Raw genomic sequence first — 16,463 nt, forward strand, 5'->3', positions numbered from 1 at the left:
ACCTTTGTGCACACTGGAATAGTCTGGAGATCTTTTCAAAATTCCAAGCCTGCAATCACCCCAGACCAATTAACTTACAGTCTTTGTAGTTGGATCTGGGTGTGGGTGCCTTATTTTTTCCCTTTGCTATGTGCAGCTAGTTTTGAAAAGCACCAGTTTACACTTCTATCTTACACTGGCTTTTACTATATGAAAGTATGGTTAATGTGAAATTAAGTGAATTAAATGCATAATCAAACATGCTAGCATTAATATAAATTGTATATGGATTGCACTTCTGCTACTAAGTCTGTAAAACAATTAATTTTCATTCATCATGAGGATTACCTCTCCACACTTCAGTGAATTTAAATTTACTTTTTTAACTGAAAGGAAGCCTAGATGTTGTTTTGGGTAGGAAACATTAATCATTTCTATGTTAACAACTTCTGCTTATTACAAAATTGATCATGTTTATGAAGACTTAGACTTGGGCTAGCAAAATGTTTTCCAGTTGTTGTACTATGTAGTGAATTGCCCAATTACTATAAATGCAAGTACCATAAAGTGTATCTCATAAAATAAACAATCAGAGTCTTGAGGTGAAAATAATAAAGCGACAGTTATTGAAGAAGGTAGAACTGCAATAAAATGGTTTAAATGCAAGTTCATGGATAATGCTGATAGTTTAATGTGTTTATAGTTTATTATGTGTAAGAGAATATTTCATATAAAAATACCATAACCACATATATTCTGGTCTTTTCTTTCTTCCTAACATGGTATATAAATGAAGGCACTTGCAAGATTACACTTGCCGTCTTTCAGAATCATCACTTTCCAATGGTTTGCTTGATTTATACATATATCATTATTTATGTCAATATACATAAAATAGTGATAGATATCCTACATATATAGTATGTATATACTATATTATATATGACATATATCAAAAATGTATATTTGTGTGTATATAGCATTTTATGTTTATATAGTGATTTTTTATATATATACAGTGCTATACATGATATATGCAAGTATGTATGATATATATACTTGTATGTACACTTATATAAGTATATTAAGTATATACTTATACAGTATATACATAATTATATATGTATATATACTCCTAATTTTATAAAAAAAGTTTCTTCTTATAAGTACTAAATTACATAAACGTATCTAACTTGCATGGTACTAGAAATTAATATTGAAGTTAATCAAGACTTTTTGAAACATAAAATGATAGTTACAATGATTAAGAGATTCCGGTGGAGATGTACAGGGCGCATCTGACTTTTAAAAACTATGAAACCAATAAATACACTCATCATTAAAACCATAATTAACATAATTCATTACTTAACTATTCAGAAGTCTTTTTGGATTTTACTAGGCCTCAGAGTTATCAATGAGAAAACGATTTGCCATTAATAGTTTTTCAAAGGTTTTTGTTAGTCACATGGGGACTAATACTTAGACTAATACACCTTTCCTGACCTCAAAGAACTTGGGAAGAAGGTCACACGTACAAGTTCTTAAGTGCAGAAATAGGCAACATTTGACATGTACCAGATGAATGATGTAGGCATTAAATGCCAGGCCTAGAGAAAGGAAGGATCGGGATAATTAGAGACATTAGGAAAGCCTCAAGTAAGAGGGAAAATCAAAATGGTTCTTGTGGTGGAAATGGAAGAGTAAGAGACAAGGAAAAAAATGTTTTCAAAGCAAGCAACTGGCTTGAATAGAAACTGTGAACACAAGTGGAAGTAGTGTCTACATAATGGAAAGCTCTAAAAACATATCTTTGGTTGCATTCATGTTTACCTGTAAATCAGAATCTTGTATTATTAATAGGATTGTTAAACGCCATAATGTATTGTTTTATAACTACTGCTCATAAATAGTATCAGAAACCAGGAAAGCCCTATTACAGTCACTACACTGTATTCATAAACTTGGAGGAGCTTTCTAAATATTTACATTTCAACATATTGAGGGTCCACTACTTTATTGATATTTAATATTCTGTACTGTTTACAAATGGTTACCTAATGAGGCAGCATTAGTAGAGAAGGGTAAGGTGGTTTTGATATTAAAAGTGGCTGTAATCCTAGTTTCATCAAGGGTTACCTGAAAAGTCTGACTTTCAGTTTCTTCATCTATAACTACTTCGTGGGATTAAAGGAATACATTTCTGGAATTTAACCAAAAAATCAAGATATTTGTTCCCATCACCCCACCTATGTTATGGCCAGCAGGATGTAGTTTCATAATTGTTTTTAAAAAAAAATGGTGTAAATGTAATAAATGACCTTTGAAAGTAGCCTAAGAATTGACTGAAGTGATTTACAATAAAATAATATTTGGATTTTTCACAAGGGAATAAAACTTATTAAAATAAAAAAATTATGAATGATAAAATATAATGTTATGGTTTGAAAAAAATAGACTGTACCTGGAGACTGCCTAGAAATGCCAACATTGTAAACATGCTGACTAAACTGATATAGAGGGCAGTGTGGCAAAGGTTCTATTTTTTCCAGACACAAAAATATCTGGTAAGTCCTTTGCTAGGTGTTAATTTCTTTGCCTATAAATTGCATCAGATGTAATAGTGACAAACAGCAACTTTTTATTTAGGAAAAGTTGTGCTCTAGAAGTAGCTATTTCATGGGAAAATGTTGCTAGAAATACTGGTAAATTAAAGAAAGTAAAAAAAGTAATCAGGGGTGAAAGCAAGTTTCATAATATGGGTACACAGTAGCACTAGGGGTCCTGTTGAACTGAATGGGTTTCATGAGATTTGCAAGAAAATGCCTTGAATGTTCATATAATTGCCAATGTCTAAAAACTTAACTAAGTTTACCAAAGTTAACTTGGAATGAGATGTTACCAATATAGAAAACATAAAATACTAGCTAACATATGAACTCTTTGGAGAATGTCTTTTTTATATGGATTATACACACACATAAGAAAGATCAGGTTAAGTGAAAAGTTCACGTGTGCATGCGCATGTGTTTGTGTGCGTATTTTTTCCACAGAAAAAAAGTGGCGCATCAAGGGTGAGTTGACCATAACTGGGCAGTATTACACTGCTCCCCATGTTTAATTTCCTAAATTATCAGGTGGAATGACTGTACCAAAATTCTGTATATATTCACTGACTAGAACAAATAGCTTTTAGTTAAAATTATACATACACAGTCAAGAAATTTAGCATATGTTCAAATAATTTCTGCTTGTAGACTCAATATTAACCTTTTTAAAACAAAGGGGTACAATGTAAACCAATTTAAATTTCAGTGGGTCTAAACTGCATTTTATTTTTATAAATTTATTCAACATTTCTTTTCCAGACACACTGGTAGATGTTATTGTAGCATTATTCACAATAGCAAAGTCATGTAATGAACCTAAGTGTCCACTGATGGTGGATTAAAGAAAAAGTACATATACACTATGGAATACTATGCATCCATTAAAAAGAATGAAATTGTGTCCTTTGCAACAACATGGATCCAACTGGAGGCCATTATCCTAAGTGAATTAACATAGAATAGAAACTCAAATATTGCATGTTCTCATTTATAAGTGAGAGATATATAATGGGTACATATGGCCATACAGATGGAAACAACAGACACAGGGGACTATAGAAGTGTGAAGAGAAAGAGGGAAGCAAGGTTTGAGAAACCACCTCATGGTTACTACATTTACGATGGGTAATGGAAGTCCAAACTCCAGCCTTATGCAATAAACTCATGTAACAAACCTGCACATGGATTCTTTGAATCTAAAATAAAATAAAAATGTAAAAAAGAAATTAATAAAGGCTAAAAAGTTATGGTCAGCATCTTATTTATACAGTTACATTCTGGAATGAAATGTTATTTTAAAATTAGGTATCTAGAAAATAGTGTAACTTTAATTATAAATTTCTCATTATTTGTCCACAGTTTTCAAAAATTCTAATATAGCTATCTTTTTAGGTAAGATAGAATAAACGAAGCGATCTTCTGAAGACCTTTTAACTTTCTAATTTTGTAAAATAAAGTTTCCTTTCCTTCTCTGACTCCCAGAGGAAATATTGTAATAATAGTCCCTCTGACACCGAGAATTCAAACATAAAGAAGGCAGGGTTTGGAGAACGCCTTAGTTAGACTATTGTTGACCAACTGGGTTATTGCTGATCCATCAGTGTTGGCAGTGTATGGTCCTGGTAATAATGATATCATTCACCCCTTATGAGAATTCAGTTGATGATGGAGTTTTTCCTTCTCTGGCATATGCATTAAAACACTACAAACTTGTTTTCTAGTTAACTAATTCAGATCTCAAGGGAAAAAGTTATTGAGGTTATTTGACATGGAAAATAGAAATCTTTGAGAGAAACAATATAATTTTGCTTAGTTTTAATGTATAAGGATAGGAATTCCAACATTTAATTCAACTGAAAGAGTAAATAAATGACTAAAGACAGAACAATGTAAGTGGCTACATTAAAGACATGGAACTCTCTGCTAGAACACATTAGTGAAGAACATAATCTTCCCAAGAGATATGTATTAGTTTGTTCTCACACTGCTAATAAAGAGATACCTGAGACTAGGTAACTTATAAAGGAAAGAGGTTTAATGGACTTACAGTTCCTCATGACTGGGAAGGCCTCACAATCATGGCGGAAGATAAAGGAGAAGCAAAGGCATGTCTTACATAACGGCAGGCAAGAGAGCTTGTGCAGCTGAATTCCCATTTATAAAACCATCAGATCTCATGAGATTTATTCACTACCACGAGAACAGTATGGGGGAAGCCGCCCCCATGATTCAATTATCTCCACCTGGTTCCACCCTTGACACGTGGGGATTATTACAATTAAAAGTACGGTTTAGCTGAGGACACAGCCAAACCATATCAAGATGATTAAGAAGAAACTATATAACCATTTAATCTGGGTGTTTTCTGAATACTGTTAAAAGCAAAGGATAGAATTAGATGGTCTTCTCTACAAAAGGATTCAACAAAAACTGTTCAGAAATCAAGTACTGTATTAACATTGGAAACTAATTATAACTATATTTACACTAAATACTAAATACAATAAACACAATAATCTTATGCATGCACCTACTTAAGATTATATGTGAACAATATAATCTATTTTCTGCTGCACCTAAATGTGACTTTTCAAAACTTCAATTTTTCAATTGGTAAGTACTTACAAGATTTAAGTTGTTTTAATATATTATAAAATTATTTATAAATATGAATCTTCAAAAGGTGAGGTTGATAGAATATATTTTGTATTTCAAATATAGTCTATGAAACTGAAATTTATCTTAGCAATTCTATGTGATTTGTAATTGTGTTAACACATCCACAGTAATTTTTAAAAATGAAAATCAGCTGGAGGTTATTCATACAGATTTAGAGTCAATAGGTTAGGTTTGTACCAGGGCTTAATTCTCTAAATACCATGGATGGTATTCTGATGGTGTCAATAGGCTAAGAAATGTTTTCACATAATTAGGAAAAGCATTTTCACTATTCAGTATAATTTGCAAATATCAGTGGGGAGGGTATTTGTATCCTTTTTACTACTGCAAATTTCAAAAGGTGTAAATAAAAATCAAAACCATGACTACACATAGGACACCAATTACCTTACAATATTAAAATTCAATTTATAGTTGTGACTTCAATAGCACTGATGTACAACACAGACCATTTTCAGAGTAACTTGGTGTGTGAGGGAATTTTAGAATTTCCTAAGAGACCAATTGTTTAATGTACAATTGGTCTCTGTCCCTGAGCAATGCAGCATAAGAGTTAAATTTAGCAACTCGTTTGTTTTCATCTTTTTATCATAAAATCTTTAAACAGCAGGATGGCATGATTAAGCCTTGAAAACCAGTTGTTATTTTTATTTAATAGATAAAAACACTACCATGCTAGTTAACCTAGCAAAGTTACTGAAGCAGCAGAATAGATACCTGAAAACATTTGAGAGAGATACTCTGAAAAGAGATATATTCCTTTTCATATAGTTGTGGGGTATACACAATGCTTTAAAACAGAGGAATGACCGAAATTTGATGATGCATAATGTATTTTCTTAGAAGAAGAGAATTATATAAACTTCAATTTCATCTTCTATTCATAGGCATAAAGTGATAATAAGGTGAATTGTGTGCAATAAACTCAGTTATTTAGTCCAAAAGAACCATCTTCAGAAGAGCTATTTTAAGAAAAAAAACATGTCCTCAGTCTCCAATTTATGAACAGGTGATGTTCCAAAGTTTTCTTTGTGACCCAGAAGATGCTATAATTTGGAAATCATTTTCCCATAGAAGCAACGCCATAAATATTAGTCTCGCTGGCTAGTCCCCCAAGACTTATTGAACCATAACATGATTAATTTTGAAACTATTTGGTTTAGCCTGGGTCCTGGTAGCAGGAATGATAATGAGGGAAAACAGCATTTCTCCGTTAATCTTGAGCACAGTACTAGCCAAGTACTACACAGGATTGGAAACTGTGGAATTTATCACAGGAATGTCATTAATACTACCGTTTTGAGTATCTACAAAATGTCAGCAACTGGAATAGATGCTTGTATGTGTTAGCTAATGTATTCCTCATAGCAACTCTGCCAAGTAGAAATTATTATCACTATTTTACACTTGAATAAAATAGATACAAAATATAATTTTCCAAGTACAAGCAGATAGTAATTAGTTAGAATTAAAACCCCAAGGCCTTGCCTTACTTTAAAGCCCTTGCTGTTTCCATTGTGCTTCAATGTTTTTGGAATTCACAACCCTCCATACACACATGTACTCCAGACCCCATGAGTCTCATACTACTACAGAACCCGTATCACAACATACTTAAATCTGCCTTGTACTCTGTAGTGCTCTCTGCTCTAAAATCAGGCATTTCCATTTTCTCAATCCAAACTCAAAGTGCCTTTGTGCAACTGACCTCAATGGGTATAAGATTGAGAGAGCTCCTGCCACCCTCAAGGGGTCTGCATTTAAGAAGGAAAATCTCATACACGCGTGTGCATGTGTACATACATAGATAAACATACAACACACACATACATACACACAAACACACATATATGTAAATTTTAGGCAAGGTTACAAAGTGAGGTGTCAGACTAGGGAGGATTTTTTAAGTTTGATAGGGCCCTGGGCAATCAGATCCACTTCAGATATCTTCCCTTGAGGTCTTTAACCCTGAGTTATTCCTGTTGAGGGGTTGGGGTAAAAACTTGGAATAGGGATGAGAGTCACAGTTAGCAGAACTGGAGGAAGGTGAAAAACTAAGTTGGCCCACTTCATAACAGTGCCATCTTCTTTTTTCTTCCTTTTTTATTTTCTTTTTTTTTTTTTTTTTTGGCCAGGAGGATTTTGGGCTTAGAAATAGTGGGCCCTGCTTTATTTTTACAGGCTGCAGATGGGCTTCAGGTGGGGAGGATAGGCTCCCAGAGATCCCAGAGGATCCATTTGAGGCATGGCATTCATAGCGACTCCTTTCAGCCAGAGCGTGAGAGACACGCTGAAGGAGGATACCCTTTTGTTCCTCTTCTCTCAGAAAAGTTTCAAAACCACCCTAAGGAAAGTCTAGGGTGGGATATGTACTTCCACAAAACCAGGAAGCCATGAAACCTTGGTGGACCTCCAAGGAAATGCGAAGCCAGTTGGCGCCTTGCTGTCAACCAGCTGGTTGCTTCCAAACGCCCTCCTGATGGGCCCTGCACAGGTGTGTTTTATGTTTCCACGTGGCCTTGCCAGAGGTCCCTCCCTTAAACAGACCCAGCTTCCACAATTAGTGTGGACTCAAAACGAGTTGGTTATGGCATACATGAGGTCCCAAAGGCCTCGTGGGGCTATTTACACCTCTTTGGACTATTTCCAGGACCCCAGATTATACTGTACGTGTAAATTAAGGAAGTCTCACAATCCAACAGCTCTGACTGAAACACTTAACGTAGCCATATCTTATGCCCCATTTCCCAATGCTTTTCTTGGCCTTACTTTCACAATTTTACCACCCTGAAAGATAAACCCTCTGTATTCTTAAAATTATGTTTTAGAAAGGATTTCTCTCTTTCCTATTCCTGAACGTACCTGGTTCTTTTCCTACAGTACAAAAATTAAGGACTAATCAATTTTCTCCTTTGGCCTTAAAGTCATTTAGAACTTTATTTGCATTCACCTGGCCAAGTTATAAATACCGTCAAACACCTATATCATGCAGTTTCTTTACTTAAAATAATAAATTGGTTTCACTTAATAAAATACAAAACCAGATGAAGTCAACCGGTGTACCCAGCCATTAGGAACATACATTTAGCAGGCAGTGGGGAAAAAAAGCCAAGATGCTAAGAAGGGAGACCACCCCCAAGGCCAGTAAGTACACAATGTCAGCTCTAGGTCATGTATTCTAGAAAACCTCAAGTGGAAATAATTCTTATTTCATTTTTAATCTATGGCTTCTATTGTATACCCAGAGAATCTGAACTTGGTTTTGCTGTTTTCTCTCTCGCCTTCATTTCTCTCTGCTTTTCAAGGCCTTTTCCCTTGGGGCCTCTACTTGTCTTCACAGGCAGCTGTCTCCAGCCACATTTTTCAGTTAGATACTGCTGCCTAACAACTCAGAACCTGACATACAGTTCTTTAGTAAACATTTGCTGAATACGTTTTGGAGCCTGAAACAAGGAAACCTATGATGTATGGAGAAATAATGCAAGTTCAAGAGTCAGGAAATTAGCTGAATAAGATTTAATAATAATAGGGACAATTATGATATTGGGCTTTTGACAATACCCTTTTGTGTGTCTAACATGCTATATGAAAAGTTTTAAGTATATAAAGTTATTTTAATCAATGTGACGCTAGACATCATGACCCTTATTTGACAGGTGAATAAATAGGCTTTGAGCTGTGAAGTAATATGCCCACAGTCACATAGCTACTAAGTGTAAACTTTACTGAAATTAATATGCATGTCTGTTCAATCCTAAACGAATGCCTTTTTATCCCTTTTGGTCTGGTTCTTCATTTTTTATTCTCTTAAATGTGGAAATTCTAACATTCACTAAGTTCTCTTTCGGCTTTAAGATAATTCATGTATAAGTTGACACATATCTAAAGAAAATTTACAGTTCAGTTAGTTTGCCTTGTTGATTAAAATCTCACAAGAGACAAAGGAATGGCTCTCCAAAGCTGAAAATTTAGAAGTCCTGAAAGGAAAGAGGAAAAAAACTTTGGTGCAACTTGAGCCTTACAATTTTTCAGACACAACCAAAAATGAAGTTACCATTGTCTTTTTACAGCAGTTAACATTTACTGATAACTTATTATGTGCCAGATGCTGTGCTAAAAGTTTATATGTATTACTTCACCAAAATCTCAACCCCTCTGAGATAGAGTTATGGTTATTCTCAATTAACATATCAGAAAAACAAGCTTAACTCGCCCAAGTTCACATTGCTAGCATGCAGGAGAGCTTGGACTCAAACTCAGGTATCTTTAACTCTGAAGCCTAAAATCTTAACTTTGAGGTTATATTGTTTTGTATGCTATTTTAGCTCATTTGTCTATGAACATTTAATGTGATTTATATCAATGTCATCTTTATCATTGATTTTAAAATAAAACCCGTCAGATATATCAGAAATCTTTTTAGTTTGCTAGGATATGTGGTGATGCTTAACAAGTATCTCATGATGCATGCCTGTCAGTGCAATTAAATATCTTTGGGTCACTCTCAATCACATGCCTATGAGTTACAAGCTCTACCTCCCCCTCTCTCTACATATTTCTTTCTGTCCAAAGTGTATAGACTATCAGGCATCAAAAGAAAATAGACAACCCACACCAATGTGGAGATTTGCAAACTCTAACATGAGAAAAATCTCCACAGAGAAAACATAATGCCTGGGTGGGTGATTGACTTAACAGAAATCCTACCTAAATGTATTCCCACATTCATTCATTCCATACTTATTAGAAGGGATTATTGACACTTTGAGAAGATATAATCTCAGGGACCCTGATAGCAAATTAACTTCTGTATTAAGAAGAATAGAAGTTAGCTGTTATTCTCTACACTATGGCAGCCTGATTTTCATTTTAACTATAACTGATATTACACACTATTACTAATCTATTTGTAGATATAAAGAAAAAAATCATACATATATGTATATATGTTCTGTTTTTACTTTCTGAAAGAAATAACCTCCAAATTAAGCTACATAGGAAGTGTAGAAATGCTCAAAAATGACCCATTTAGATTCTGTAACTATTTGGAGAGAGGAGGAGATTTTAGTAGCTATAATTTTTTGATCAAATAAGTATTAGTTCATTTTTATTTTAACCAAGTACACATTTTGTAAAATAACACCAATAAGGTGTGCTATTTTTCTCTAACCAAACTCTTCACAATAAAATCCAACTGCAATATTCATTTAGAAACTTGATAATGCTCTCTTGTGTGAGTTTTAGGAATATTTGAAACCCCATTGCATATAAATTATATCATGGAAAAGCTGTACAAATATTCTATTATGGCACATGCTGTTCTAAGGATCTGTCAGGATTTCCTTTATACACTCCATTTTGAGTGGTATATAAATCAGATGTAAAAATTCATGTTGGACTGAAACTCAGCACAAAAAGTCTCCTCCAGAGGCAAATGCTTTTTTCAAAATGTGGTTTGAATTATGTTGGTCATTTTTAAGTTACAGAAGTGCAGAAAATGTATTTGTGGTTTTGAGGGAGAGAGATTTTTTCCATTTTTATAACTCATTAGGAAACTTTACAGGCCTTCAGACCATTTTGTGGTTTAGTTCTTCTCAGGTTTTTCCCCAAAGCAATATTAAAACTTGAATGGTGTCCGCTGTGAATCCAGTGATTACTGTTCTGAATACAAATGTATGTGTGGACACATATATTTCTACGTATCTTCAACTAGGAAAAGTTCCAAAAACATCACGCCCAAGGGAGAAGATGAAGCCTATCAGCTGGCGACTCTTTGTCTTGGTATCAGTCGAGTACGGCCTGTCAAAGGAATCAAAGGAATCCCCTAGCCAAACCACAGTTCAGTAGGTATTGCTTGCAATCTTAAAACTGCATCTTTAAATTGCAGAAAAATCCACTATGTTCAACACTGCCTCTTTTATGAACTTTTAGACAATAATGCTACACCTTTTCTAAATTTTGTTTTCTCTAACATATACAGCAAGTTGCAGTGTGTTTAACATATATTCACTGATGATTACCTTATTTTTAAAGTATTTAATAGGTATATATTTATGCATATAAATTAGTTTGCCAAATAATGTTGAACTTATTTTGTTTGTGTAGCCAATGTGTTAGAGTAATTTCATAAACATCTAAATTATTATTTTAGCCTATGTAGAGATTATTATTAAACTGTATCTCCTAACAGCATCAGTCAAAATCAAAGAAAGTTTAATTTAGACCAAGAAAGTTGGCCTAATTCACAAAGTTGATTAAGTCAATATTTCAAATGACTTTAAAGGAAAATGAAAATAAACATAACATATATGTTTGAATTGCTTCCACCTATACTGCATTTAGTTTATTAATACATTGGAACAATGCATTTAGTAGTTATTATTTATCCTTTAAAGCAAAATTTTTTAAAAATTTCCCAATATCATATCTTATTCTCTGTATTAAATTCCCCTTAGAGAATTAAATCTGGGTGCCTTGATTCCAAATACAGTTCCTTTTCCTATTTCCTATATTACACTATTTCCGGTACAGTTACCAAAATCCTTGGGTTTAGGGACGGTTAGGATGGAGCACTCAGAGGATGATCAAACATTTGCCTGTGCCTGGAGCAATGTAGACTTTCCCTCTGGGATACTGAGGAAAGAAGGGGTATCACTTCTCATGAACGTTTTATCTACTTACCTAGTGTCACAGAAATTAGCCAGCTACTATCGAGACAGCTGAATGCCAGTTTTTCTTATTTTTCACATTAACAAGAGAGCAAGGTTACTAATGAGGGGTCACATCCCAAATCTCTAATCTATACAGCTGAATATCCCTATTTATATTTGGGTCATTTTTTTTGTTCTGCTCCATTGACTTTTACTAAATTATACTAATTTGTGTTCCATAATGTTATCTTTGGTTATAATTAATGAAATTGTGTGTGTAACTCATATATCACTCATGTACTTATGTCTTTTTGTTAATCATTAAGGTCATTTCTTTTATAATTTAAACTAACATGTATCACTTCAAACATCCCTGTATAACTCAAACCATTATTAAGAAGTTATTTGCAGCTTTTGGGAGAAGTTTACAAATTGAAATATAGTTTTATGTTAATCAAAACTGTTTCAAAGTAAAACATAGACATTTAAAAACCACTGAAAATAAATGTACTTTAAATATCAAAGTAAATAATTTTGTATGTGAATAATCTAGATTTTAAGGTTTGAACAGGAATAATTTATAACTCATTAGGCAACTAATATACACAGTGCACTTCTCTCCCAACCTATTGCATTATAGCCATATTTTTTTATTATACTTTAAGTTCTAGGGTACATGTGCACAATGTGCAGGTTTGTTACGTATGTATACATGTGCCATGTTGGTGTGCTGCACCCATCAACTCGTCAGCACCCTTCAACTCATCATTTACACCAGGTATAACTCCCAATGCCATCCCGCCCCGCTCCCGCCTCCCCACAATAGGCCCCGGTGTGTGATGTTCCCTTCCCATGTTTTTTTTCTCACATTTGTAGAAAGGATAACCCACTGCTATCATTTGAATAGCTTTGACTTTGTTAAACCCTGGCACCATTGCTTTTTACATAGCAAGCAGTATATTTTTAAAGAGTGACTTTCTTACAACACATGAAATAAAGAATAACATAAAAACTTTAAGATTATGAATAAAGTGTGTAAGATATATCCTCACCTTGATTTTACCTTTAAGCAGCCTTTTATTTGTCTGTTAGGAACTTCTTTCCATGGTTTTACAGGCTCTGGCTCTTGTTCTTTCTTTTGACAAATGAATGTATAATTTGTGCCATTATTATTTGACCAAAATGTACCAACAGAAGTTTCATAACGTATACAAAACTCAACTTTACTGCCATCTTTTTGATAAGGAGGAACCAATGAAATCTTAAAGGAGAACTGGTCAGTTTCACCATCACATGAATTAGGAACATATTCTGCTAAAATGTCATAATGTGTCTGCCAGTCATCTAAAGACATTCGTACATATACTAACTTCTCAAAAGAAACATTCAAAACTCGAATAATACCCTTGATACTTGTAGACCCAGGAAGAGACTCAGTTGACTCCAGTATTGCTTTCTGTACTTGGAGTTGTTGCATAAGATCTTCTTTTGAAGAAGGCAGGTCAAACAGTGGGGCTAAAACATATTCTTCTGTGTGGAAAATGTCCGTCCCTAAGTCAAAAGTGGTTGAAGCACTCGGTAATTCCCAGCAATCAAATTCTTTAACAGACACGAGATTGAATCCAAAGGAATCAGCAAATGAAACTCTTCTAGTACCTGAAGATGGGGTATCCAGGTATATGTCTTCAGAAGAATCAGAACCTCGTCTGCTCGGTTGAGGGGAGAAACCAGGTTTGAAAGTAACTTCTTCATCTTCACAAAGAGAGTCAGATAAATTAGGAACTTCTAAAAAATTATCTTTACTAATCTGACTAGGTACTTCAGAAGGCTCCATTGGGCTCTCTGATATCAAATAAGAGAGAACTGTTCCACTAGTAGAGGCTGACATTTGAGACACTGAGGCTTAAAATAAGTATAATGTTACAGTTGACATTGCAAAAAGGAGTCAGCTCTATAAATAGGTCCAATGGCGTGTCAACTATGCTAGCCTGCAAACTATGCTAGCCTGCCTCTAAAGGCCTTGAATATGATAGCATCCATGCTACTCTTGCCAGTATGTTTCAGATTTAACTCACAGTTTTTAAAGTTGCATTTGTTTATAAGCTAAGTTCCAAAGAGGTATTTTTAAATCATGTTCTGCTATATTGGAAATCCTGGAACTTTAAGATAAAAATATTATTTTAATTAGTTGATGTTAAAAATGGAAATACTTGAGATTATATGCAGTATTGTATCCTGATTTTTTCCACTTCCTTCATAAGGATTTCTCCATACCATCAAAACCTTTTATGTAGTTTCTTTATCCTATGTATACAGTAAAACTTATGTATACTTTCCTTTATATTTAAACATTGAGATTGCTTTCACTTCTTGCCATTGTAAAAACTGTTGTGATAAACATCTTTCTGCATAAGAAAAAATGGAAATGTGGATTTTTTTAAATAAAATAAAAGTAGTATCACAGTACTGAATATGTAGTTTGAACTAAATTAATTCATGCAGCAGGTAAGTGCAAACAGGGGAAGATAAGAACATTTTTAGAACTGGAGAGATCCAGAGCCTACTAATAATGATACCTATCATTTTCAGGGATTTATAAATGTATAGTTTTTATTACAAAAGGGTTAAATAAAGGGGCTGAAAGTTCTGAGGAAGGAAACATGATTCAGATGGAGAAGGTATCATTTTAAATAAAGCATGAAGGGTAGGTGGAATTTAGACATGCAAGGTTAGAGCAAGGTAGATTGCCCAAGTAGAAGAAATAGCCCAAGCAAAAACCTAGAACAAAGAAGTAATCAAATTCATTATTTTGAACATTAGTACATTCATTTTAATTAAGCCGTGGGAAAATACAGACAAGATATGTGTTATTGATTTGCAAATATAAGTGGGCTAAGGTAAGCCTGACCCAGGACTTATACATTTATGTAGAATAAAACGTTCTTTTGCAAATAGCCATTTTATGCCCTCAAAGCACAAGCTGATACCATCACACCTTGAATTTTGACATGAGTTTTAAAGTATGAACAGCCTGCTTAAACTGTCACATTTTTTTTATGTCATAAAACCCAAGTTGGGGGATGATAATTTTTGTAAAAACTATAAAAATTTTAACTGCACACGATTTGACCCAGAAATGCCCCCAGATAAAAATTTGCTCTATCAGCATAGGAAAATATACAAAGATAAATACAGATCTATGTTCATAATAGAATTGTGTGTTTAACAATCTCTACAAATCTGTTAAATGTCCCTCTCAAAAGAGCATTGGATAAACAGCATTACACCCATACAATAGAATGTTTTAGAAGGATAAAGTAGCACTTTATGTGCTAATATGGAAAGATAATCAAGATAAATGGCTAAGTGAAAAAAAAAATGTGTACAGATATGTGCATAGAAAATTCCTGGAAAGATACAAAAGACAATGTTAGCAGTATTTACTTCTATCCACAAAACTTACAGATGGCAGCAGAATGGGGGCTCTATTCATTTTACTTTATAGTCTGCTGTACTGTTTGAAATGTTACACGTGAGCATGCTTTTCTTTCCAAATATCTATTAATTAAACTGAAAAAATAAATAAAGTGTGAAAGGTGACTGACTAGGTTTTCTTTTTGAAAAGAGCCCAATAGCATAATTTCTTTCAAATGAAAACCTCATTAATGTGGTATAACTTATTAGGTAATTTCAATTGCATAAGTAGTGGATGGAGAAATTATTTTCTAAAATTATAAGTGACTATAGAGTCTAGAAGGATAAAGAAATGAAATTATTTGAGCTTTATCTCATTCACATAGCTAGAATGGGTAGTGACCACATGGATTGCTTAAGAATGGCTGTGGAAATGTCTGTGCCTTGCAGATTTGATGACCACAAGTAGCTGTATTTCAAGGTACCTAAAATATGTTGCTATGTAGTCAAGGAAATCAGTAACAAAATGCTCTATGGAAATTAGTAAAATAGTTCATATAGCCATGTAAATAGTGGGATAATGAAAATTTAAGATATAGTAATGTACTGAAATATTTTAACTATCCAGGATTTAGTTAGCAAAGGAGTGGAAATGAAGACCCCTGGGTCCATTTCTTGGCTCTGCTGCTTACTAGTTGAATGACCTTCTGAATATTACTCAAATGTTCTAACCCACAGTTGCCTTAATTGTCAAAGTGCAATGTTAAAAATTAAACAAGATGCTTGTTAAATGTGTCTACTACAAAACCTATAGTAATAGCACAAGTCATTATTTTAATTCTGATATATGTTTGTAAAAGGCTGATTTCTAAGATATATCAATAGATAGATGGATAGGTATGTAATCTAGCTATAGAGAATACATATATATCATTAAGAAGTGATTTGTAATTTGTTTTATTTTTGTCTTTTTCAAAGGCTATAGTGTGTAACATTTAGCTTTATAAGACATAATATAGCTAGACATTAGAAAATGGTCCTGTTATTTGTTCTAAACTTTTCCCTTGTTAATGTGTCTCTTTACACAGAGCACTACCTTAATTTGTAGTAATCACTGCTTTTCTTTTGGAAT

General features: G+C 33.6%; 1 protein-coding gene across 1 annotated transcript in view; it reads right to left on the reverse strand.

Moving 5' to 3' along the window:
• Positions 1-14,067, reverse strand: part of PPP1R3A (protein phosphatase 1 regulatory subunit 3A) — a 37,650-nt gene extending 23,583 nt beyond the window's left edge. Inside the window, exon 1 of the mRNA XM_007982634.3 lies at positions 12,970-14,067. Within this exon, the coding sequence (XP_007980825.3) occupies positions 12,970-13,805 (836 nt within the window). The 5' untranslated portion in view covers positions 13,806-14,067. The remainder of the gene's footprint in view (positions 1-12,969) is intronic.
• Between the last annotated feature and the right edge of the window lie 2,396 nt (positions 14,068-16,463).

This window comes from Chlorocebus sabaeus, chromosome 21 (genome assembly GCF_047675955.1).
Source record: "Chlorocebus sabaeus isolate Y175 chromosome 21, mChlSab1.0.hap1, whole genome shotgun sequence".
In the NCBI taxonomy this organism is placed as follows: domain Eukaryota; kingdom Metazoa; phylum Chordata; class Mammalia; order Primates; family Cercopithecidae; genus Chlorocebus; species Chlorocebus sabaeus.